This window comes from Elgaria multicarinata, chromosome 14 (genome assembly GCF_023053635.1).
Source record: "Elgaria multicarinata webbii isolate HBS135686 ecotype San Diego chromosome 14, rElgMul1.1.pri, whole genome shotgun sequence".
Classification (NCBI taxonomy): Eukaryota; Metazoa; Chordata; class Lepidosauria; order Squamata; family Anguidae; genus Elgaria; species Elgaria multicarinata.
In genome coordinates, this window is record NC_086184.1 from 28,911,631 (window position 1) to 28,937,434 (window position 25,804).

At 45.9% G+C, this 25,804-nt stretch overlaps 1 protein-coding gene across 5 annotated transcripts in view; it reads left to right on the plus strand.

Annotated features, from left to right (window-relative positions):
- Nucleotides 1-25,804, plus strand: part of LOC134408854 (protein NLRC5-like) — a 72,943-nt gene that overhangs the window by 36,137 nt on the left and 11,002 nt on the right. For 2 of the 5 annotated variants that reach the window (XM_063141349.1, XM_063141345.1), the window contains 15 exons: nt 2,403-2,486; nt 4,719-4,808; nt 5,828-5,893; nt 6,551-6,634; nt 6,732-6,815; nt 7,820-7,903; nt 10,004-10,078; nt 11,958-12,041; nt 14,738-14,821; nt 16,583-16,666; nt 17,610-17,693; nt 19,978-20,061; nt 22,489-22,572; nt 23,183-23,266; nt 23,927-24,010. In XM_063141349.1, coding sequence (XP_062997419.1) covers nt 2,403-2,486; nt 4,719-4,808; nt 5,828-5,893; nt 6,551-6,634; nt 6,732-6,815; nt 7,820-7,903; nt 10,004-10,078; nt 11,958-12,041; nt 14,738-14,821; nt 16,583-16,666; nt 17,610-17,693; nt 19,978-20,061; nt 22,489-22,572; nt 23,183-23,266; nt 23,927-24,010 — 1,239 coding nt within the window. Of the gene's footprint in view, nt 1-2,402; nt 2,487-4,718; nt 4,809-5,827; nt 5,894-6,550; nt 6,635-6,731; nt 6,816-7,819; nt 7,904-10,003; nt 10,079-11,957; nt 12,042-14,737; nt 14,822-16,582; nt 16,667-17,609; nt 17,694-19,977; nt 20,062-22,278; nt 22,368-22,488; nt 22,573-23,182; nt 23,267-23,926; nt 24,011-25,804 lie in introns of those variants that run through there. The other 3 variants (XM_063141347.1, XM_063141346.1, XM_063141350.1) reach the window with 3 other exon arrangements.

Here is a 25,804-nt window from a genome sequence, read left to right on the forward strand (position 1 = left end):
TCATTCAGTTTGATATAAAAGAAATTGGTTTCGGAAAGAAATTCAAAGCAGAAGAAATTTCGGAGAAATTCTCATGGGTTTGGTTCAGGGTTCTTGTGCTTCCCTTACTTATGAGGTGTCTGAGGAGTGTGTGTGAGTGTCCTGTCTTTTAGCTTTCAATCATCTCTCTGACAGCCTGTAGCCTCCTTGGCTTCTCGCCCAGGGGAAGACCTCATGAATTTATTCCTCCCTTTGGGTCTTTTCAGATCAGGAAGTTCAGGCAGCCTGGGAAAACATAGAGCAATAGAAATAGAAATAAAAATACAGACAAGTACCCTCAGCCACCTGCCAGGGATTAGTTAAGATTAAAAACACCGCCAAGACACATTCAAAATAAATTATAAAATGCTTTGAGAATGAGGCAGAAAAATGGAAGCCCCTTTCATGAGGGAAGAAAGAAGGAAGGAAGGAAAGGAACCTCTTGTGCAAGCACTGAGTCATTACTGACTCTTGGAGGGATGCCAGATTTCGTTGACGTTTTCTTGGCAGGCCTTATAGCGGGATGGTTTGCCGTTTCCTTCCCCGGCCGTTATTACTTTTCCCCCAGCTAGCTGGGTACTCACTTTACCGACCTCAAGAGGATGGAAGGCTGAGTCGACCCGAGCCGGCTGCCTGAAACCAGCTTCCGCTGGGGTCGAATTCAGGCCGTGGGGAGAGTTTCAGCTGCAGAAACTGCTGCTTTACCGCCACATGAGGCTAAGGGAAGAAAACTCTCAGAAAATTCCTGAGATTTTTCTTTTCTTACCCTTTAGAAATAAACGGACACTTTTCAGAAATTGCTCCATATTTTCTTCACCATATTTTTTTGTGATGGCTGCATTCTTTCCCCTCAGTGTCACGGAGTGATGCCAGGTAAATGGGGCATTGTGGAGGATGCAAAATGGGGGCCAGGCTGCCAACACAGTTGGTGCTATTGCCCCTTGCAAATAGCAGTGCAAAAAAAAACAACCCAAAGCCCTTAGGAAAAAAGGAAGGAAGGAAGGAAGAAAGTGTCCTATAGCCCTTGCCCATGGTGATGCCTACCTGTGAGTAATTGTCAGAGAATTTCTCCTCCCCCTGGAGAAATTCGGTGAAATTGTCCCCCAATTTCTCTACCCATAAATAGGGTGGAGAATTTTGCAAGGCCGCTGGGGCACAGCTCTTCTTGCTCCCACTTGCTTTGCTCGACAGTCACAGAGCCACTGAGCCAGGAGGCCGCGGCATCTCCTGCTCCTCCTTTTCACCACCACCATTATCTGAGCCAGAGCGAGAGGAAAGTGAACCAAGCAGGTTGCAATGGGGAAAAGATAGAGCAGGTTCTGGGGACTTTTTCTCAGCAGGCCCCTCCTGGGCTGTGGGCTCTTGGCAGGTGCCCAGCCACGCCTTCCCTTGATGTTAACCCTGCTTAAGAACAGAAGAACACAAGAAGAGCCCTGATGCTGGATCAGACTGAAGGTCCATCTAGTCCAGCACTCTGTTCACACAGTGGCCGACCAACTGTCGACCAGGGACCCACAAAGCAGGACCTAGTGCAACAGCACCCTCCCACCTCCTTCTGCCCCCTTTAGCTCTGAGCAGGGGCTAGTTGTCACATTGGGGAGAATCCCCCTCCCCCCTCTCCAAGCGTAGGAGAGAAAAGCAGGTTATTTCCTCTGACTTCAACTGTGTTTTGGAGGCATAGCCCAAGGTAAGTCCCTGCCTCTGGGGCAGGGGAGTCCTGGAGACAGCCGTTTTTTGCTTGGTCAGCAAGGCCAGCCAAAACATGTCAACAACTGGACTTCTCAGAGGTGACTCCCCTATTATAGAAAACTCTCACCAGGGAAGATTACTATGCAGTAGGCACCTATCCTGAAGTCATTTCAGAACCAACTGAAGACTTTTAAAAACGTAATCATTCTCAGACCTTTTTGGGTTGACTGGCGGGTTTTCTTAATAATGATATTATTATTATTATTATTATTATTATTATTATTATTATTATTATTGAATTAGAGCTGTTTTTCTGTTTTATTTATGTACATTTCCTTGGTAGAAAGGCAACTAATCAATTTTGTAAATGAATACAAATAAAGAAATCATGTCTACGGCCAGGAGCTTGTATTGCAGCTTCCCCCAACCTGGTGCCCTCTAGATGTCCTGGACTACAACTCCCATAATCTCTGAGCCAACCAGCTGGCTGGGGGATTATGGGAGTTGTAGTCCAACACATCTGGAAGGCACCAGATTGGGGAAGGCTATCGTATTGGGTTGAATATTGTTTTCCAAACTGTTCCAGGCATTGCTGGGTCAGTAATTTTGACTTACCGTAGAAATGTATTGGGATGTGGAGGTGTTTGATATACACACTGATGCAGTGGGATTTTATTGGTTGCATTTCTTTACAGTCTTTCTGGAAACCATCTTGGCAATGAAGGGCTGAGGTGCCTCTTAGAACATTTGCCCAAGACCCAAGTTCCCTGCCAACTGAAGTAAGTGGCTGCAGTCCTACATCCAAGAGGGTCAGCTATGAGATTAAGGATGCACCATTCCCCAAATTCCTTATGGCAATGGCTCTTCATCCTCCCTCCACCATTACCAGCCACACACACACATGGTCCAGCAGCTGACTTTCCTTACCCCACCTTCTCCCTGGCAACCATTGACAAAGTTCTCAGAACATCTCACCTGCTTTGCCAGTACTTTCTGGCAATTGGAATGAACTTTCACTATACAAATAATATTTTAAAACCATTTCAAGGGTAAGCTCTGGCATCTTCCCATGCAGGTGGGAAGGTGATGGAGGAGCAATGCTTCTGAAGGGTGAGTCTTTGGGAGGGAGAGGGGCCTCACACAAGGTTCCACAGACCAGATGAGCTGGGCTGGTGGGCCACAATTGTCCCATAGTCTGAAAGTTCCTCATCCCTGCTCTAGACTCTGAGAGCTTTCTTTGCTTCCAAGTTTTCTTCCGGTTAGCATTCATTGCAGCTGGTATCCAGTGACCATCCAGCATGTGGGGAGTTGCAATCTATAACATCACGCAATCATCTTATATGCTCCAGCAGTCCCTATTTTCTGGTATCTGCCCCTGGAAGAACAGTCCCTCTGTTTTTTCCCCAGGGATTTATGAGAAATTGGTTTCAGTTTGGTTTTGATCAGAATTTACTCAGTTCACACCTCCTCGAGCTGAACATGGACCCAAACACAGTCTGCAGTTGATATCCCTACATTTTTTAGCTTGTAATGGAACTCACCAAATAAATGGGGGGGGGAGTGTACTTTTGGAAATGTGTACAAACACACTTTAATCAATAGGAGAAGAATGCATATTTTTTTAAAAATGCATACAACTTATGCATACATTTGGAAAAATATGCATGGAAATACACATGACTTTTCATGAAAAAAGAAAAAAGAAGCCCATCCCTGTTCCTTGCTAGCCTGGTGGACTTTATCGTGGCATTTAATCTAGGGAAAGCATAACTGTGAAAAATCATGATATTGTATATTGACTGAAGTTGGGGAAAGATTCCCAAGTAATAATTTGAGCACAGTAAAATTCAGTTGCATGCATCTTAGCCCTAAGGAGGGAGAAGGTGCCCGAATGGGGGGAAAATCAACCACAACAGGTGACCACCAAATTATTATTGATAAACTTACCTAACAAAATAATTTCGGTGTCCTTACCTTGGGAACGAGGCCAAGTAAATGAATGAGATAAGGTACTGTGGAAAAGCTCTAACCAAATTTGTTTATTTTGGAAATGTTATCTTTTACAGATGACTAAGACCAACGCTTTGGGTTTATTAAGACCAACATTTTGAAAAAGAAATCTTCGAAACAAAGAATATCATGAACTTTGTTAATGTGGTCTTTAAAAAAATGTTTAATTACTTTGATTGATTTGGTCTAGATTTATTTATTTATTTATTACATTTTTATACCACCCAATAGCCGAAGCTCTCTGGGCGGTTCACAAAAGTTAAAACCATAATAAAACAACCAACAGGTTAAAAGCACAATTACAAAATACAGTATAAAAAGCACAACCGGGATAAAACCACACAGCAAAACTGATATTAGATTAAAATACAGAGTTAGAACAGTAAAATTTAAATTTAAGTTAAAATGAAGTGTTAAAATACTGAGAGAATAAAAAGGTTTTCAGCTGGCGACGAAAGCAGTACAGTGTAGGCGCCAGGCGGACCTCTCTGGGGAGCTCATTCCACAGCCGGGGTGCCACAGCAGAGAAGGCCCTGCTCTTCCTGTTAGCCCCCTGCCTCACTTCCTTTGGCAGGGGTTCATGGAGAAGGGCCCCTGAGGATGACCTTAGGGTCCGGGCAGATACATATGGGAGGAGGCGTTCCTTCAAATAACCTGGCCCCAAACCGTTTAGGGCTTTAAATGTCAATACCAGCACTTTGAATCGGGCCTGGATATACTGTTATGTATGTGAATTGTGAATTGTTTTTGATTACATATTACTCTCATTACTAATGGGATCCTAATTCAATGTATTGACTGGTTTAATATGTACAAATTTGAAATTTGAACAATTACTTTACTGGTTTAACTTTATTTCTTTGGTGGTCGCCTGTTGTGGTTCTTTTTGTTCACATTAACTCCACCATTGCCTTGCATTTATTTGGAAAAATCACCCAGAAAACACACGGCATCGTAAACCACGCGCAGACCTTCTGCATTTGTTGTCTTCTTTTGTGTAGAATCAGCCAGAACAGGATCTCACAAGAGGGCGTGCTCCATCTCATCCGTGTCCTTGCCACATACCAAAACGTAGCTGAAATTCACGTAAGGTACAATTGCTTGTAGTAATTTATTTTTCTCCTGCCCCCCCCCCCCCCTTTGAAGCAATTTAGACATGGAATAGTACTTTTGGAAACTTGGGTGTCTGCAATTTGAAACTTTGAAGTCAAGCGATGGAGGTTCAACGTCTGGGTTTGAAATAGGAAAGCCAAATATGAAAGCCAATGAAATGGCTCATTGTTACCTATTTTGTCTTGGGTAGTTTTGTTGTTTTTGAGGCAGCGGCTCACGGTTGTCAGAGTCACCCCAAGAGCCTGGCAGGGCGGGAGGAACGGCAGGAGTGGTTCCTTGCAAAATGCATTTTAACTTAGAAGGACCTCTGAACCTGTCTAACTCTGTTGACGGCAGATCCACAGCCTCTCCACCCACGGCCCATCCACCGATGTGCCCTCTCTATCCTCTTCCCAGAATTGGAGCTCAGACCTTGAGAGAGGCGCTGCCATGGAGATTTCTGCAGTGTCTAGGAGGGTGGGGTGAGAGGAAACTGACGCCTGGATTTCGCCCTACGAGGTTCTAGCTGTGTCTATGGCTTGGGGCGGGGGCAAGAATCCTTGGCCTCCTATAGCCCCTCAGACACCATCTGGAAGGGGGCTCATAGGATTGCTGTCTTAGGCTAGATCTACACTACTGCATTATAGCGGTATTGAAGTGCACTGATAACTGCTGGGGCACAATCAACATTCCATATATTGCGTTCATAGTATTATATACTGCTTTTTATTCCACATTCGTGGAATAAAGAGGTAGATCTGGCCAGAGTTTGCTTTTAGTCTGTTTTATTGTATTTTGGAATTTCGTAACCTACCCAGGCGATTTTGTTGAAGGGTGGTGTGTAAATCTCCAAAATTTTAGGAAAAAAATGTATTTCGCGTTCTTTAGCTCATCCTGGATAGGTTTTAGTAAAAGGAAAAAGAGAGGGAGGAACTATGACCAGCAGAAAATATACATTCTAAAATTCAGGTGTACAACGAGGTATCTTTCAATACAGCTGTGTGTCCTTCTCTTCCAGTTTGTACTCTGAGGAAATGCTGCTTATCACATTAGTGAGTGAAGCTAAACCTCAAAAGATCCTGAGGTAATTAGTTGAGTGTGATTCTGCACCCGCTCCCCTGTCAAGCCATGCCCCCCCAGGAGTGTCCCAAAATGCAGGCAGCATTGTTGAGCCGTATCAACAAAGCAGATATAGCGGTTTTCAGCTCCAGCAGGGGCAGGTCTTTTGCAAAGCCAGTGGGCCTTAATTGTTCATTCAAGACCCAGCCTCCCCCAAATACTTTGCATTCCAACGGGATTAGCTCACCACGATATATTGTTTTGGGGGGAAATCCATTCCATGCCTCCCCACCGGCACCTGCTCCTGTGAGGATTGCAGTGAAGTTTAGATGAACGGGAAGTCTGAGGGGGGTGGCAGATGATGTCATCAACCCTGCTGATGAAAAAGTCCTGTTGCGTCAGCCTTGTGAGCCCAGGTTCCACTATAACATCCCGGTCTATGCTGTCCAGCAAACTCAAGGCTGGTCACTTACTTTCCCATCCCTGGATACAGCTTGTGAGGTACAGAGTAGAGGACTCCGATTTTGGGAAAGTTAGTGGCTCCACCTCATGCAGAGGACATCCAAGTCTTCCAGGGGATCTCTGCAAAGCCATTGTGTTATAAAGAGCTACCAGCTAATCACTGCAGGTTGTTGATCTGCCCAGAAGGATGTAACATAGTTTGTTCCTTCTTTTCTACTAGACTAAAGCAATGCAGCTTCCAAGCAAAACATCTGGAGCAGTTGACCTCAGAGCTGGGGAAATGCCTCACCCTGAGCGATTTCACGTGAGTTTTTGTTACCTCTGTCAAAATCTCTTTTCTATCCTGGTTGACATGAAATTCTACTCTGGTTACTTAGGGTCTGTCTAATCATTGTTCTTAGATCAACTAATAACGGCATGATGGTGAGCAATGCTGAGGATCTGTTTAGGACCCTGAGGAAACCGGCGGGCATGTTAAGAATAGGGTAAGAAATTCTGTTCAGATCAAACCATCCACACCGGGGGTGGGGGGGAATCCAATGTAAGCCCCACACAGAGTGAGCCTAGCGGGCCTGTTCAGACAACACACTAAGCCATGGTTTGGCTGCTAACGCTTTTGCAGCAAATTATTAGTGAGCATGTTTAAACCATAGTTATGTAGCCACCGTGGTTAGGAGTGGTTCACACGACATGCCAAGCCACAGTGTTTAGCTCAAAATGCTTAACCTTTTACCAACTCAAGTTCCATTTATTCAATAGGTCTACTCTAAGTACAAATTACGATGGATTTTGCCCATCTTTTCTAGCCCTTTATTTAGGGCAGGAGTGAAAAACTTCAGGCTTGGGGCCAAACCTGGCCCTCCTGGGGTCCCAATCCAGCCCTCTGGCGTTCCCCAGATGGCTCCATTGCCTCCCCCCCCCCCCTCAATCTGATTACCAATTGTTTGATGCTTTCCTGGCTCTTGTGTATTTTTTTTTCCATCTGGAAAGGTTGAAGTGTGTCTCCTATGGCTTCATTACTGGCAGGAAAAGCTTTAAGCTAAAATACACTGGGAATTTTGGGCATGTGGGCAGGGCTGGGCAGGGCGGGGGGTAGTGAGGGCAGTTGGCATGGGCCTACAATTTTGAGGGGGCCTACTCCGAGTCCCCCTGGAAGAGGCAAAGTTGTTTTATATACATTTTGAATAAAAGTGCTTGCGATTACTTTTTTTAATAAATTGTTCTAGTTCATATGTATTTAGAACTGATTAAAAATATTTAATGAGCAGTTTGAAATGGGGCCTACATTTCCCATCTGGCCTGGGCCTATTACCAGCTTTGCCTGGCCCTGCATGTGGGAGGCCCGCCCCTTTTGCCTTCGGCACCACTCACAACTGGAATGTCCCCTTCCCCCCACTCTCCCCCAAAATGTCTCCAATATGGAATTTGGCCCTCCGCCTGAAAGGGCTTCTGCACGTGCATTAGAAGTGGCCTGTGCTTTGCGTTACAGCATAGAAGAGCCGTGGGTGAAAGATGAAAGCGTTGTTCTTCTGAAGATGGCTACTGAAGTCCAGGGAAACATCACAGCACTCACGTAATTTTCATTCTCCATGTCTGATGTCTTCCTGTGCTCTCTAGAGTTAAATTCATGGTTGGGAAGAAGTTCCAGAAGAGATACCCTGAATCCCTTACAGAGATATTGGCTCAATTCAGACAACATTGGTGAATGCAGTGTGAAAACTCCACCCAGTGGTTGAGTTCCTAGAGGGTTCTCTCCACACAACATGTTCTAACTCCACCGTTGTGTGACTGTGGGCTACTGTGGAGTTGAGTAAAATCCATTGTGACATTTGATTGACAGTTTCTCCACCCCTGGTCCTCCCGATGGTATCCCATCAGCCATTACTGCAAAACAACAACCAGTCCCAGTGGCTCTCCTAGAATAGCACTCACTCCTTTCACCATTCTTGCCAGGGAATTGTGTAGACAGTTGGAAAAGTCAACTCAATGCAACAGAAGACTCCATGGAGCCCGCCACACAACACGCAACCCAACAATTGTGCAGGAACTCTCCTCTGCACAGCGTTAATATTCTGCGTGGAGTGTTTTCCAAAAAAACTCCACTGTTGCATGGAGTTTTCCCATCAGACAACACATTTCTCAACGGTGGTGTAAAAACTCCACCATGGAGTTCTAAATCCACCGTTGACTAACGTGTTGTCTGAACTGAGCCCTCTTCTCTGCTGTCTCCAGAGGGCAGGAACAGATCTAATGGACTTCAGTTACAGGAGGGCAGGTTTCAGGTGGACATTGGAAGACATTTCTTAATGGTAAGAGTAGTTCCGCAATGCAACCTAGAGGAGTTGTAGGCACTCTCTTCTCAAGGAGAGCCATCCATTAAGGAACCTCTATCTCTGCATTTCCAGGTTAGACTATTTGGCCTGCAACAGTGGTGGGCAAACATCTCCAGAAGTTTTAGACTTCAGCTCCATGTATTCCTTACCAAGATTAACATTGAGCTAGTTCCTGCCCTCAGGTATCCAAAGGACACGCCACAAAAGGAACAGCGATTGGGAGGGAACAAGGAAAAAGTCAAACTTTTTATTCATCACAACTTTGTTTCAAAGTTGGCTGGTTGGGGAAAGCTGAACTACCACTAAGGAGAAGTCTAGGAAGGCTTCTCTTATCTCTAGCAACCCTCTCTCTGTCAGTTGCCGCAGGCTGGCTGGGAATTGCTGGTGATTTTTCTGTCTAAACATGCATAGGTTTGCACCTTTAGACTTACAGTGCAATCCTATGCACGTTTAGACCGAAGGAAAAAGGCTGTCTGGAGCATGGTGGGAGTTGCAGGCCTTTTTTCTGTTTAAACATGCATTGGATGTTGCCCTTAAATTGTAGATGCTATGGCTATTCTTATAACTAGGCTGGTGCTGTTGGTCATTTCATATTGCATTTTATTCTTTTAACTATTTGTAATTAGGGTGACCACTTATGCATCACCCATAAAAACAAAGTCCATCACCAGAGAGAGAGAGAAAGAGGGCAAATGAGGGCACAGATATGCATGTGCTGATCTGTATGTATAGATGCAAATGTATAAAATCATTATTCCGATTTCAATAGAAAGGTGACTCCTCTCACCATGGAGGGGGAAACTATGACCAGGTGAGCAGTGTGGCTGCTGTTCAAGCTCTGGTCCTGCTGCTGACTTGGGATGAGCTATTTCAAGGCCTGCTGCTCTTGTTAATTATCTTGTAATAATTTTTTATTATTACATTTAAATTTTTTCCTCCAAGGAACCCAAAACGGCATAAATAATCTTCCTCCTCCCCATTTTACCCTCACAACAATAACCCTGTTGGGCTGAGAGTCTGTGCCTGGCCCAAAATCACCCAGTGGGTTTCCATGGCTGAGTGGGGACTAGAACCCGGATCTCCCGACTCCCAGTCCAACACCTTAACCACTACTCCACACTGGCTCATTAAACAGACTTGGACCAGACAGCCCTTCAGAGAAAGGACTGAACTCTGCAAAGTAGGACACACGGCCCCCCTATTTGCAATTTGCTCAAAGAGCATTTGCTATTGGGCAGATTAAAAATATAATAAATAAAATAAGCAAGCAGGCCCAGCACATTTCAGCCTGTCTAATTTGTCCTTGCTTTTTCTTTTCTTTTCTTTTGGCGTGCCATAAGGAGAGACAGAGCTCTCTTCGTGGTGGAACAGGAATTTCCTAGTCAGGTGGAGGAAGTGGAGTCTGTGGATACCAGGTGAGACACTCATTGCCTTCCTGCTGGTGTGGCGGTTGCGCATTTTAGGAGTTGGTCGGCCTTTCTGCTAACCCCATTCATTGCCACTTGCTTAGCCAGGAGGTCCTGAATGAAGGGATAACAGGGATGTCTGTCGCAGGAAATCTGGCCCTGCAAGCCGAGCTGCAGATTTGTTCCTGAAATCCAGGAGTTTTTTTTCCAGATTTCTCCCCCCTCCTGTAAATAGCTATTTGTGCAAATTATGCAAATTGTGGCCATTCAGCTGCAGTTTGCACAAATAGCAGCTGAGATTTGCAGAGATTATGCAAACGATAGCCTCAATTGCGTCTGAAATGTGTGTAATTTGCTTAGTGAGCTTCACCCCCTGGACGGATGCCTCTGACATCCCTAATAAAGGATTTGAGCAACTTACCCGATAGAGCCCCCAGTGTGCCTAGACTGATTCCGACAAGCAAGTTCCGTTTGAATCCTATCATGTGGTGTCTGTAGAAATCATCTCATGTTGGATCAATTGGATGGCCACAGTTAGATGGGGGGATGTTGAACCACATGAACAGGCTTAGGTTCTGACCGACAACCTCCCCTCCCCACCCTTCAAAGCTCAAGGAAGGGTAGAGGTTCATCCAGTTGAGGCTGGTGGCTCTGTCAGCAGTGGGGCAATGAATCCACTCCGGGTTTCAGTCAGAACCAGTCAAAACTCTAAAGGAGCAAGCCAAGTTGCAAAGCATTAGAGACATTACTGATTCTCACTGAAACCCAGAGTGGATTCCCCAGCCCTACTGATACCAGAGTCACCAGCCTCCATTGGGTCCATCACATTCACCATACTGTAATGCAGAGGTGAGCAACTTATGGGAGGACAAGGGGCTGCATTCCCCCCACCCCAAGAATGTACCAGATGGTGCCCCACTCCCAGTGCCCTTGAAATTGCCACCAGCACATTTGCTGCTGTGAGGACAAAGAATGCAGCAATTTTGCAAGCAAACAAGGTGTTTGGTGGAATGCAAACCTTGCAAAAAAAGACCATCTCCCCACATGCCTTGTTCTCTTGTAAAATCACCACATATTTTTTTTTACCACCACTGTGGCAAGCCTGGCAAGGATATGTGTGCAAAAATGGCCATGTGGGCACGTTGCCCACTCCTGCTGTAATGCAAGTTGATTTGTGGAGATGCCGATGGCATATATCAGCAGAGAGAGAATTTAGCTTGCTGATCTTTTGATCTCTTCCAGACTGTGATCCCAGAACCCTCAGTTCTGTTTAGCTAAACTTCATGACTTCCAGCGTGCTAAAGGAGGGTTGCCAAATGCAGTGGAGGCTCCAATTTCCATGGGGCTCTAAATCCATTCTGGGTGTTGGTCAGAACCAGCCAGAATGCTAAAGGAGATGTACAAGGTGTTGAATCCTGCCCACCAAACAGGTTCATCACCTTGGACAGCTCTTTCAGATTTTTGGCTGGTTCTGACTAAAACCAGAATGAATTCATAGCCCCACTGAAATCAGAGCCACCAGCCTCCATTGGGCCATATGGCTGGGTGAGGGACAGACGTGCCTTTCACCTGTGTTTTCATTAACCACTGATGTGAGGTGTATATACTAACAGATGATGATTTGCACAGCATGGACATAAATGCGATCAGCTGCTAATATCTGCAGATTGAGGTTGCGTTAAATGCACAGCTACAGGGACCAGTTGAAAAGTTGGCAACCTTGCACTAATTAGGGAAGAAGAGGGAAAAGAATGTTTGTGCTTAATTTGAAAACCATTCCTTTAGTGCCTTCATAGATTTCACAGCATCTGTACATGCACAGGCAATATCTGTTCTAAGCTGTTCTGTGTGTTTTTTCCTTGTGTGTTTGTGTGTGTGAGGCCTGCAGGTTGTATCAGAGTGAACTGAAAGCCAAAGGAGTCCAATTCTTGCCAAAATTCATTGAAAAATGCAGCTGTCTTTGGGCATTAAAGTGAGTGTGAGTTTCCCACCCTTCTGCAGTTTAAAAAAAGAAAAGAAAATCTCCAGAAAAAAGAGAGAATTAATCTCCCTTGCAGGATGAAGGATATGTTTCTCCACTGGGTTGCCACCTCTTTTTTCTGGCAGGGCTCCCATGACTTTTGCACAGGCTGAAATTTCAGTTTTGTAGATTTTGCTGCTTTTGTATGCCAGGACAAACTTCATCTGCTTTTCTGCTTGTCATGAAGCTGTTAAAAGGTCAGAAGGTTTGCCAGAGAAAAAAGAAGTTGGCAACCCTATGAGCCCAGACAGATGGGAGAGTGAAGAGTCTGGATAAAATGAAACGTTGGATCGTTTTATCTATGGAAGGGTGGGGAGGTTAAACATGTCTTTTATGGATTTTTAAGATTGACTCCTGCCCCCCTTTTTGCAAATGATAAAACATAATCCTTTGCCAATGTCTTAATTTATCAGATACACAAACAAGGACATTTTACAAAACTGAGTTTAATATGGAGAGCATGTTCACTTTAATGGAAAATGACCTTTCCTTGGGAGAATTAATATTTAAAAGCCAAACTACTCATGATATCAAAACCTACATTTAACCTGTAGGTTTTTCAAAATGCAAATAGCATCAGCTGTGTGGGTGTAGAAGACGGGGGCAGATAATGAACAGGAATATAGCAGGCACAGAGGGGGGATTGAACCCTTTCTTCCCCTCCTGTGGTCCTGGGGGGATTCTACACGTTGTACTGAGGGCACTTCCATGTGCCCCCAGTGCGCCCCCAAAGCGATCGTGTAGCTTGCCTGGAGAAGAGACGAAGAAGAGGCGTCCTTGCCGCTGCCGCCACCCACCTACCTCCTCGCCGGCCGGGTCGGAGAGCTTGGCGGAAGAAGGCGGGGTGGACCCCACCTTCTTCCGCCAAGCTCTCTGACCCGGCCGGCGAGGAGGTAGGTGGGTGGCGGCGGCGGTAGCAGCGGCAAGGACGCCTCTTCCTCATCTCTTCTCCAGGCAAGCTACACGATCGCTTTGGGGGCGCACTGGGGGCGCATGGAAACGCCCTCAGTATGACGTGTGGAATCCCCCCTGATGGAATTCCCTCTTCTGAAGCTGGTATTCACTTTAAGGGTACTGCAGGAGGCGTTAATCTTTTCCTCTGCTTCTGTGTCCTGTGATCCTATTTGAATAACTGGGGGATTTCTAAAGGAGCTATCCAAGGTGCAAAGCAAAACTCCTTGAGCAAAGCATCTTGGGTAGCTCCTTTGCACCTTGGGTGGCTCATTTAGAGTTCTGACTGGCGGCATTGCCATGACACAGGCTCTGAACAACAGGCCTGGCCGCGGACACTCCCTGCTCAAGCTAAGCCCCACCACTTGAGGAGCCTGAGGCGAGGGACCACCACCGCCTTTCTCCAAACTATGTGGAGAAAGGGGTTAAATTGGAAGGATTTCAGTAATAAATTAAAGCGCTGTGAATTATATGTACTGAGGTGAATTATTACTGAGTGGGTGTTAAATGTATATAACTGCAGATGATAAATGCCAAAGAGACACGTGGGATTTTTGTGGTAGTTAAAACATACTGATTAAAATTTTATTTTAAAAGTTCACAAGCTTTGTTTCATAATAAAACATTTTAAAAAAAACCCTTTTAGAAACCTCTCATCCAATCCTTTCACTCTTCTTAAACATGCTTTCCTTTCTCTCACACATTCACTCTTGAACTTTCTTTATTATCAGTATTGATTAATATACACCAGCTATCAGCACACCACCCTCAAAAGACACCACTCTCTACACTGAACCTCAAATTCTCCAGAACCCAAGTACACACTACACACCAAGAGCGAACACACAGAGCTAACCTGCAGAGAGCTCAAGCACTAAAGGCTAAAGACTCAAAGAGTAACTAAAAGTCTCCCACACTCCCCTCAGTCCTTCCCTTATATATCACTCCTCCCCACTCCCAAGACATTCTAACTCCACCCACTCAGGTCAACATTCTAAACACCACAGACTTACCAATCGCAGACATGCATTAGGGAACTGACTTGTGGGGTGTAACGCCACAGGCGTTTCTACTCCAGCCGGAAAATCCAGGCTGGTAATGGCTGAGTCCCTGTGCATCCAAATGATCCACAGGAACTCCTCAGGGCAGGGTGGGGATGAGCATAGGTTTTCCCAGGGATAAATAATCCCTGGGAAAACCCAATTCTTCCTGGAGGTGTGTGGCCGCCTGCCCCTGCTTCGTCCCGCTTCCTTGTGAGTAAACGCGAGGAGGCGGAAAACGGGCATGGGGCACAGAGCTCTTCAGGCGCTCCATGCCCATAAGGGGTGGTGGGGAAGTGGGTTCAGGGGGTTTGTGGTTTTTTTACTTACATTTTTGTTGGCGTGCAACTGCGTTCATCTCCATTAAAAAAAAAAGAAAAGAAAGAAAATGCCGGGTGCGACATCCCTCCTTCCTCCCGGGATGTCGCACGCGTGTGTGGACTTAGGGGAGGATCTCGTGAACAGAATATTGCGAGATCCTCCCCCTCCCTCCCTTAACACCGGGAGGTATAGAAAGGGCTTGGTTCTGACTGAAACCAGGAGTAGATTTACTGCCCCACTGACCTTGGAGTCACCAGGCTCCACTGACTTCATCATTTTGTACTTTTCCAAACGAACACCCACGAATTCATCGCATGTGTTCTTTTACCATTGCAGCTGGTCTCGGGTGGAGCTCACGGATGCGGAAGCAGCGGCCACCTTTGACGCCCTGTTGCATTTTCCAGCACTGAAGAGACTTGCGTATGCCCTGTCTGAATTGCTGTATGCTTTGGATGGCATCCCGCTATGCCTGACTAGGGGGCCTCAGCCAAGATTTGAATCTCTCCAAATTCATACCCTTCCTCTGCTACTGTGAAACAGTTGCCATGCATTTTCGCAGAAGGCTCACTTGGGTTCCGCTTTCTTCTGTGATTTGGAGAAATTTGAATCTGGACTTCTAGAACCAAGAACTGGAAACCCAACCTCATGCGTCTCCAGTTTGGGAAATTAAAATGGATGGGATATTATTATCGTTGTTGTTGTTGTTGTTGTTATAAAACTATCATGTGGGCCAGCCTTTGCCAACCCGGTGCTCTCCAGATTACAATTCCCATCATTCACCATGCTGGCTGAGGTGATGGGAGTTATAGTCCAGCACCTTTGGAGGGCACTAGTTTGGGGCAGGCCCTAAATCAGAGATGGGGGAACTTATGACTCTCCAGATGTCATTGGACTTTAGCTCCCATCAGCCCTGACCAGCATAGCCAAAGTTTAGGGATGATGGGAGTTGCAGTCCAAGAACATCTGGAAGGCCGCACATTTCCACATCCCTGCTTTAAATAATATATTTAAGACAGATGCAAGTAAAACAAAATCCTTCATGTGGAAGACGTTCAAACGTCTCCAGTAAAGGGAGTGACCCGCCTCCCAGAATTGGGGAGAAGGGAGAAGAGAAGTGTAATCTACTAGCCATGCTAAATTTTGCAGTTTTCTTAAGGCTCAGGGCAGCCTTTCCCAACCTGGTGGCCTCCAGATGTGGTGGACTACAAATCCCATCATTCTCAGCCACCATGGCAAGTGGAGAGCACCGGGGTTGGGGAAGGCTGCACTGGAGCAACAGAGAACAAATTTGCTCCATCACGTGTGTGGCAGTGCTTCAAAGACGGGCCGCCATATTGCCTCTTAATCACCTCTTCTCTAAGACTAGTATAAATCCCATGCTCAGAGTCCTGCTCCATTCTCGCTTTTTTGCCCCTCTGTCCTCTCCCCACAGAGGGGCGCGTGAATAATGCAAGCGTGGCTCATGCATAGTGAATCCCTCCTCTGGAATTTGCATGGGGCATAGCCCCACCTCCTCCCTTGTGTGCCCTGATTGGTTGCCCCTGTCACCTTTCCCCAGGTGGTGACAGCCTAACTGTGCAGCTGTGCCCAGAGCCCACCTTTGCACTATACTGATTGGCTGTGCAGGGCTGTCTGTTATCCCGCTGGTGGAGGGGCTGCCCTGCTGGTTTGGTGCAGAGGAAATTAATTTGCTTTTAAAGCTGGAGCTTTGAACTTTTTCAAACTTTCAAATTTTTCTGCACATTTAGACTGCTCAAGCATCAGTTTAAGACAAAAATGAGAAAAATTGGTCTGGTAGATCTCAAGTAATAAGCCTTACACTACCATATCCTTATATAGATAAATGTACTTAACTCCTTCATTCTTTCCTTATTGGACCTTTGGATTCTCCTGCCCATAACGAGACTCTATCCTTATTCTACTTGTTTAATACCACAAAGTAATGTCACCCTTCTTCTTCAGCTGTCTGTCCTGTAGGTCTGTCACACATGTCCATAAGTTGCTTATGATCATAGTACAGGAGAAGGGGAATTCTCAATTTTATAAGACATAAAGCTGTGTTATGAGCTTTTATAAAGCTATTTCCCAAATTGCAAATAGTTGTTCCAGCAGATGATTTTTGCGCTTGGTGGTCAAAATGTTGTCGGCTATTTTTGACTTGCAGTGTTTCTGAATTTCCAGGTTCACCTGTTGCAGGATACTGCCAGTTGGAACGGAGCGCCTGGCTGCTGCATTGGATCAATGCCATGCCATTGAAGACCTTGAGTAAGTCAAATACTTGATGTGGGAAGGCATGTCCCTGACATCACCCCTTTTCACTGCAACGTAGGATGAAAGATTTCTGGGAAACTATTCGTCCTACAACTCTCATGCTGGCTGGGGCATGCTGGAAGTTGTAGGCCTTTCTCCTGTCTAAACGTGCATAGGATCGTGCCCTTAGTCCCTTTTCCTTCTAGAAAAGGGGTGGGGAGAGAGAGCAGGGAGCAAATTATCTATATTAGATGGGAAACCAAAGTGTTAACAATAATACTTTGGAGAAGTGTACAAAATGCTGGTTCAACAAAAAAGGCATAGATTCCACCTATGACCTGGACCCCCTGAGCAACTCCTTAAGGATCTCTTGCCTCCTTAAGAGTCCTACCTTGCTTCTTTTACCTTCCCCCTTCCCAATATCATGGGGGTTAGACAGTAGGCATGAAGCAGGTGACACTCCAGATACTTTAAGTTTAACACAACCATTTACTTGTATATCAAAACAACCAAATTACAAGTAAAGGTATTTAATCAATAGAGCTGAATGATACAAAGGCATTAAAAGAAAATAAAAGCTGCAAAAATACAACTTCTTTTACCCTAGCTGTATTTAGGCTTTTCCAGCTGCTGCTTTCTCATGCTCTCAGGCTTTCCTGCTCTCTCCCTGGCTGGCTTTCTCCTCTTTTTTTCTACCCTCTTCCCCCAAAACACAAAGTACTCTTTGAACCTTGAAGAAATGAAACTCAACTGGAGAAATGAAACTGCTCCTCACAGAGACACTCCCTCCCCAAAGTAAAACCCTAGGTCTCCTAGGCCTGGCCATTTTTACTTTGCATCTGTAGGCCTCAAGCCTTCAGAGCATTGTATTTATCCCATCACTCCCGGTTGCCTCTCCCATGCCCTTTTACACAACCACTTGTAAAATGAATATGTAACTATTGTACTTTCTCTCCAGCTTGTCCAAAAGTGAACTCAGCATGAATGGAATCAGTACTCTCCTGAGTGCTCTGGAGGGCAAACATCACTTGAAGAGCATAAAGTAAGCTGTTTTTTAACTGCCGTGCCGTGGGTCAGCTTTCCCCCATCACATCACAAAGGCTTACAACGGCCTCCTCTGACCTGGCAAGCTCCAGATGTGTTGGGATACAACTCCCATCATCCCTGAGCACCAGGGCCCTGCTAGCTGGAGATGATAGGAGTTGTATCCCAACACATCTGGAGCTTGCCAGGTCAGAGGAGGCCGCTGTAAGCCTTTGTGATGTGATGTAGAGGTCTACAAATTCTGTTACTTCTGTTCCATCTGTGTTTTGTGAATTGTCAGGCGTGTTTCATTCCATCTTCCACTCGCTGATGGGATCAGATTTTTTTTAGGGAGGTGCAAGAATATAGTTCCACTTGCACGTTTGTGCAAATCCACCCCACAAAAAGTAAAAAGCTGGTCCACAAGTGTATGGAGTGTGCACAACTCAGAAAAAGCCAGTCTGCGGAAGAATCCAAAGGTAGGGATTTATAGAAATCTAAACTCATTTGAATCCATTGTAGATCTCTCTGACATCTCTAATCCTAGGTACCGGCTCAGGGCCAGTGCTACTATAGAGGCCACTCAGGCGACCGCCTAGAGCGCCAAGCTAAGAGGGGCGCCGGGCACAGCACAGCACTCACGCACGTTGGTTGTGAGTCGGCCCGGCCCGAGGATTCAGCTGGGCCTGGGCGGGCGAGATGGCGCCCCGCACCTGCCCAGCCGAAGTGAAGCCAGGGACGCTGGGGTGGGGGTGGGGCAGCTCCATGTTCGGACTTCTGGAATGCGCCCGGAAGAGAGAGAGATAGAGAGAATGTATGGGTGAATGGGGGTCTTTGAGTGAATGCATGTGTTCATGCATGTGTTTGTTTGGAGTGAGTGATGCTGAGTGTGTGTGCGCGCGCGCGTGTGTGTGTGAGATGGGGGGTGGATGATTTGGAGGTGATATTCCTATTAAATAGTGCATTTTAGACCCATAGTCTAAAATTGGACCATGTTCCAATTTGTTTGCTATAATTGGCATGACGGATTTCTTGCACTTTAAAATAAATTTAGCAGTTTCAAGTTTTGTGCTTCTTGTTTTTTCCAGGAAACATATGTTCTTAAAAATTAAAGTTGGCATTTTTGGGGGGGGGGTGTGAAAGTAGCTCACTTTGCCTAGGGTGCAAAATAGCCTGGCACCGGCCCTGCGTTTGCTTGGAAGCAAATCCCAATCTGTTCAGTGGCACTTATCCTCATGTAAAGGAAAGCAGCTTTGGGCTTCTGAGTAAACGTGCCGAGGATTGTGAGGCATGATGGAGAAGAACCGTCCTGCAGTTGTGCCGTGAATGGTGCCTTGGTTTCGGCATAAGCCAAAGCAGTTCAAAAACAGCAGTGCAGAGCTGCGTGCTGTTAGTTTTGAGGGCTGTGTGGAGCCTCCAGGTTCAGGCGCAGGATACCCCATGGCTTACCAGTTCTCTTTGGGGCAGTCAGTGAAGGAGCACGGTGGCCTTCACATCCTGCTTGTAGGCTACCATGGGAAGCAAGATGCTGGATTAGAGTGGACTTTTGGGCTCTGGTCATTTTTATAAAAATGATGAAGAGTCTTATGACACCTCAGAGCAGGGGTGGGGAACCTCAGGCCTGCATGCCAAATCTGGCCCTCTTGGGGTCTCAATCCTGCCCTCAGAGCAGTGGAGGCTGGTGGCTCTTATGTCAGTGGGGTGGTGAACCTGCTCCAGGGTTCAGTCAGAACCAGTCAGAACTTTAAAGGAACTACCCAAGGTGCTTTCAGAACTTATCTATGCATAGGGCTGGGACTTTAGGTGATTTCCAGAGTGCTTCTATGTGCAGGATTTGGAGGCTCACCTGCAGCTCAGACCAGCAGGGCGCTCCATCCTCTACATTATTATTATTATTATTATTATTATTTATTCTCTGCTTGAATGATGGGGAGAAGACTGAAGCTGAGCCAGTGTGGGCTGTGGGCTGACATGGCTGGGTTCCTGACAGGTTCTGGGTTTGTCCAGTTACATTACATTCTACATTTATTACATTTATATACCGCCCCATATACAAAGCTCTCTGGGTGGTTTACAAAGGTTAAAACAGTGAACATTAAAAACAAATACTGTATATAACAATTTTAAACCATCAAAAGCATAAAAACCACAATATCCATTTAAAACCACTATTCTAGGGTCAGTAGTTATTACATTTTGATGAAAAGGGGATGTGCTTTTGTCCCAAATACCAAAGTTGTGGCCAGTGGAGGTCCATTCCAAATGAATATCATCCTTGTTTCACAACCTTCTCTATTTCTTAGCCTTGGCTTTCTGAATCTTGACAAGGGAAATATTCTGCAGCTGACTTCAAGACTCTCTGCCATGCCTCTCCTGCGAAGACTTGTGTAAGTATGTCTATCGACTGAGAGTCAGCTCAACTCCTCCAGCCCATCCTTACATGCTGGTGTTAACAACGGCCAGTTTCTGTGGCCAGCAGTCTTCAAGGGAATGATGGGACCATCATTATGAGAACATAGGAAGTTGCCTCCCACTGAATCGGGCCATTGGTCCATCTTGCCCAGTGTTATTGACACTGACTGGCAGCAATGGCTCTCCAGGGTTCCAGGCCGGATTTTCTTTCCAGTTCTACCTGGACATGCCAGGAAGCAAACCTGGGACTTTCTGCATGCCAAGCAAGTGCTCTGTCACAACTGAGATAAGGCCCCCTCCAGATGCTCATCTTAATGTTTTTGACTTGCCCAGTGAATCAGGTCACCTCTTACACCTGGGTAGACTGAAAGAGGAACCGTTTTCCTTGCCAAGGGTCTTTTAGGAATGCTACACAGCCATTAGTGGGAGAGACTTTAGCTCTGGGCAGCGGAGGCTGTTGGCTCTGGTGAATCCGCTCCTCGTCTTAATCGGAACCAGTAAGAACTCTAAAGGCACTATCCAAGGTGCTTTCACCATGGACAGCTCCTTTAGAGTTCTGACTGGTTCCGGCTGAAACCTGGAGCGGATTTGCCGCCCCACTGACATCAGAGCCCCCATCCTCCACTGCTTCAGAATCAGCAGCATTCGACCACTTGCCTCTGGAAAGATGTGAAAGCAAGCTCTGAAGTGAGGAATGACCAGTAAAGGTTGCTGAAACATGCTAAGAGTAGTGGGGCTGATTTGAAAGTACCCTCCCTGCGTTCACTATATTTATTTATTTATTTATTTATTTTATTACATCTATATACTGCCCCATAGCCGAAGCTCTCTGGGCTGTTTTCTGTCCCGGGGAAAGCTCTACAAAAGAAGTTTGAGGTTTTGCTGCCAGAAGTGGCCACATACCCTATTTCTTCGATTCTAAGGTGCACTTTTCCCCCCATATAAACATCTCTAAAATGGGGTGCGTCTTAGAATCGCGGGTGTGTCTTAGGTTTTTTTTTTCTGTTGGTGGTACTGAAATTAGTGTGCGTCTTATAATTGATGGCGTCTTACAATTGAAGAAAAACGGTAATCAAAATCCCAGAAATGTTGCTAGGAATAATGGTGCATGAGGAGCGTACACTTTGTTTCCCAGGAGGATTGGGCTCCCAACTGTCCATCAAGTAGAGTCCAAAGCAGCCTTCCCCAACCTGGTGCCCTCCAGATGTGTTGGACTACAACTCCTAGCATTCCCAGCCAGCATTGCCAATGGCCCAGGTGGGCACCAGGTTGGGAAGGCCTGGTCTAAAGTATTATATTTCCATTTGAAATGGAGAAGTGGGGATAAAACAGCTGTTGAATGTGCTCATTGGGTAGTACCAGTGACCTGCCAATGAGCTTCCGCCCACCACCAGTCACTGAAGTGGTCTAGCATCTGTTTTTGAGATGATTATTTATCTAATGAAGCGACGTAATGAGATCCCTGCTAGGTTCTAGCTCATCTAGTCCGGCATCCTGGGAGGGGCTCTAGCTCAGGGGTCCCCAACCCCCAGGCCATGGACTGGTACCGGTCCGTGGCCTGTTAGGAACCGGGCCGCGCAGGTGAGCTGCTGTCACCCCCCCCACACCCCAGCATACCTGGGCGCGGGGCGCCATCTCGCCTGCCCAGCCAAAGCGAAGCCAGGGGGCTGGGTTGGGGTGGAGCGGCTTCGGAACGGCGACTTCCAGGCGCGCCATTCCGAAGCCGCCCACCCCAGCATCCTGGCTTCGCTTCGGCTGGGCGCCCACCTGGCCGAAGCGAAGCCAGGACGCTGGAGGGGGGGGGCTTCCCAAAACCATCCCCTCAACCCCCCCGCCAGTCCGTGGAAAAATTGTCTTCTACGAAACCGGTCCCTGGTGCCAAAAAGGTTGGGGACCGCTGCTCTAGCTCAAATGGAAGGGGCCATAGCTCAGTGGTAGAGCCACTGGTTTGCATGCAGAAGGTTCCAGGTTCAATCCCTGGCTTCTCCAGGTAGGGATGGAAAAATAATTGCCTGAAACTGGAGAGCCGCTGCCAGTCAGTGTCAACAATACTGGGCTAGATAGACCAATGGTCTTGACTCAGCCTAAGGCAGCACAGATGTTTTTTTAAAGGACCACACTACCACTGGGAAAGGACTCATAGTGATGGCCACTATTACAAATATTGCATTTCTTACTGTGTTGGACAACAGGACGCATCATCCCCATTAGCATGCTAGCTGGGAATGATGGGAGTTGTGCTGCAACACATCTGGAGGGTACCAGGTTGTTTAAGGCTGCGGTACTCAACTTTGGTCCAGTGAAGAAAGCACCGATCACTAAATTTGCTTCCCAAGAAGGATTCTTCAGTTGGGGTGCAGAATAACTGATGTAATGTTTGGCATTTTATGATTGTTTCCCAGTTTGAACAATAACCATCTTGGTGGTGAAGCCTGTTCCCACCTTGCAGAAGCTTTGAAGAATGCCGTTCACATGGAAGAAATCAAGTAGGTTCATGTTTCTCACTTTGTTTACTTTGTTTAATTTCATTTGTACCCCGTCTTTCCACCCCAAAAAATGGCACTTGAGGCAGCTAACTATAAAATCGAGATTAAAAACCAAATCTTAATTAAATCATAAAAATCAATAACTGAAAAATGCAATTCACAGTGCAACAATAAAAGAGATGAACAGCACTTCATTAAAACTTCATTCAGCAACAGACCAGAGTATATGCTAAAGGCCTGCATGAATAAGAAGTCTTTCTGTACTTTTTCCAACTCTTCAATATCCCTTTTTAAGTGCGATGAACAGAACTGTATTCCAAGAGTTGACGCACCATAGATTTGTATAAGGGCAGTATGATATTGGCATATCGGTATGTTGTTGGCCTTATAGGCCCCTTCAATGGCCTTATAGGCCCCTTCCAACTCTATGATTCTATGATCCTATGTGCTCATATGTGTTGGATTTTAAGTGTCCACCCCATAGACCAAACTTCTGTAGGTGGATGTTGGGGTTCTCTTAAATGTCTGCCCACCCCTTAACTTGAACACAGTGTCATGAATGGCATGAATGTTTTTTCTGATCTTACAAGTTGTGGGTTTTCTTTTAAAGTTTAAGCTACAACAAAATTGATGATGCCGGCATAAAAGAAATTGCTTCAGCTGTTCCGGAAATGCAGAACATGAAACGAATTGAGTGAGTCTCTTTCATGTGTATCAACCCAGTGAGTGATCTGCAAATTGTAGGATTGGGTTATAGGAAAAGCTGGCGGAAGGGAGGATTTCCCCTCCCCCCCCACAAAATCCAGCCGCAACAGATTAGCGACCCCACTGTAGGAGAGGATGAAGATTATGGATGGAGCAACATGGTCAGAGATCAAATGGCTTGGTCCCATCAGGCTGGTGGCCAGGGTCCTGGGCAGGTGTCCTGTCTAGCTGGGCTCAAGGTTCCCAGGGGAGCCAATCTGAAGCATTTGCACTTAGTAGAAGGAACAGCAAAGTCAAATCCAATGAAGCAGGATGGCAAGGTCAGACCAGAGAGGGTCTGTCAGGACCCTGGACAGATCTATGCTGGCTGGAACTTGCTCAAGAAGAGCTGTTGTCTCAGCAACATGCAAAGGATTTCTGAGCCTTTATGAAAACAGTCTGATCCGGGTCTGCTGTTAACCCCAGTGCCTCTCTCTAAAAGAGACATTGCTTGATTTTGCAGTTTCCCTTTTTTTGCTGACACTGCAGTCAAGCTTCACAGTGCAAAATGGTGCAGGGTTGAGCATACAGCACATCACCAAACAGACTGATTGTGCGTCTTTCCAGCTCAGTTACTGTCCCTGTCTTATAACCCTGCAAATCATTTTAGCCTCTCCTTCAACCTGATCAACTCTGCTGGAGGACAGTGTTTTGTGGAGGCTCTGACCGATAGCAAGAATCTAGAGATGCTCAGGTAAGCCAAATGGTTTTTCAAGAGGCCCCTTAGGACACGGTAAATTCCTGTTCCTCAGTATGTTTCACACCTGCAAAGCTCCTTGACCCAGCCTCTGCCTCTTCCCCTTAACTGTCAAGTTGACTTATATTGTGCATGCTCGTATATTATTAGGAAAGAAGGTGGTTGAGTTTGTGGTGGTGTAGCGGCTAAAACGTTGGACTGAGAGTCAGGAGAACTGGGTTCTAGTCCCCACTTAGCCGTGGAAACCCACTGGGTGACTTTGGGCCATTCACAGACTCTCAGCCCAACAGGGTTGTTGTTGTGAAGATAAAATGGAGAGCAGGGAGAGGATTATGTACACTACCTTGGGTTCCTTGGAGGAAAAAAAGGCAGGATATAAATGCAATAAATGCAATAAATAAATAAATGATATCCCTCACAAGCAAGAGATGATCACTCCCCTGGAAGGCAGGAAGGGAAGAGTTGGCTCTGCCTATGACTCAGTCAAGTAGCATAGTTTGGTAGTGAACTTGGATTTAGCCTATGCAAGCCGCAATACATGAATTAGTCATTAAGGTGCTCCCAAATTTTTTTGGGGTGTTTATGTTGCTCTAGGTAGTTGTTATATTGATCCCACTCTCCCTCCACATTGCTCCAGGCAGGAGATGTGTTTGCCCATTTTATCTTCACAGCAACCCTATAAGGTAGGCTAGGCTAGGCTAAAATATAATGATTGGCCCAAGGTCTCTCAATAAGCTATGTGATTTAGTGAGGACTGGAACCCAGGTCCTCCCAGTCCAAATCCAATCTTCTAACCGCTACATCATGTCTAGTCCTCCCTCGAAAGAAAGTTTTCAAATCACAGGCAGAAGACCTAGGTAACCATTGCAAATGACAGTTACAAGCATTTGGTGGCCAGGTACGTTTTGAGCATCTGGCATCCTGATTGTTGCTAACTTTGCTTCTAAGGTATTGCTTTTCCACAATCAGCTGGAAATAGAGGTTCCACATGGCAAAATACTGCACTATATTATCTGGTAATGCCTGTTGTGGCGTTACACCCCACAAGTCAGTTCCCTAATGTATGTCTAGGATTTGTAAGTCTATTGTGTTTACAATGTTGACCTGAGTGGGGGGAGATTGAATATCTTAGGAGGTGGGAGGAGGATATATAAGGGAAGGACTGAGGTGATAAAGGGGGTGTTTTTAAAGTACTTTGGTTCAAGGGGAGAATTAGAGGATCAGGGTAAAAAGGGTTGTGTTTTGAGTGAAGTGTGCAGATAGTCAGTTGGTGTATATTAAACAATCCTGATAATAAAGGACGTTCAAGAGTGAAGGGGTGAGAGAAAGGAAAGCGTGTATGAGAAGAGAGAAAGGATTGGACGAGAGGTTTGAACAAGGGTCTGAAAAGTTTTATTATGAAACAAAGTTTGTGGACATTGAAATAATTTTTTATTCAGTTTGTTTTACTACCACAAAAATCCCACGTGTCTCCTTGATATTTATCATCTGCAGTTATATACATATAACACCCGTTCTGACATTAATTCACCATCAGCACATATAATTCACAGCGCATTATTTTATTCCTGAAATTATTCCTGTGTAACCCCTTCTTTCTCCACATAGTTTGTAGAAAGGTGGTGTTTGTCCCTCACCTCAGGCTCCTCAAGTGGTGGCGCTTAGCTTGAGTAGGGTGACAGGCCTGTTGTAAAGAGCCAGTGTCGTGGCACACCTGTCCCCCTGATAAAGATCCTTTTATAATGTTTACTCAGAAGTAAGTCCTATCTAGCAAAGGTCCCCTGCAACTTT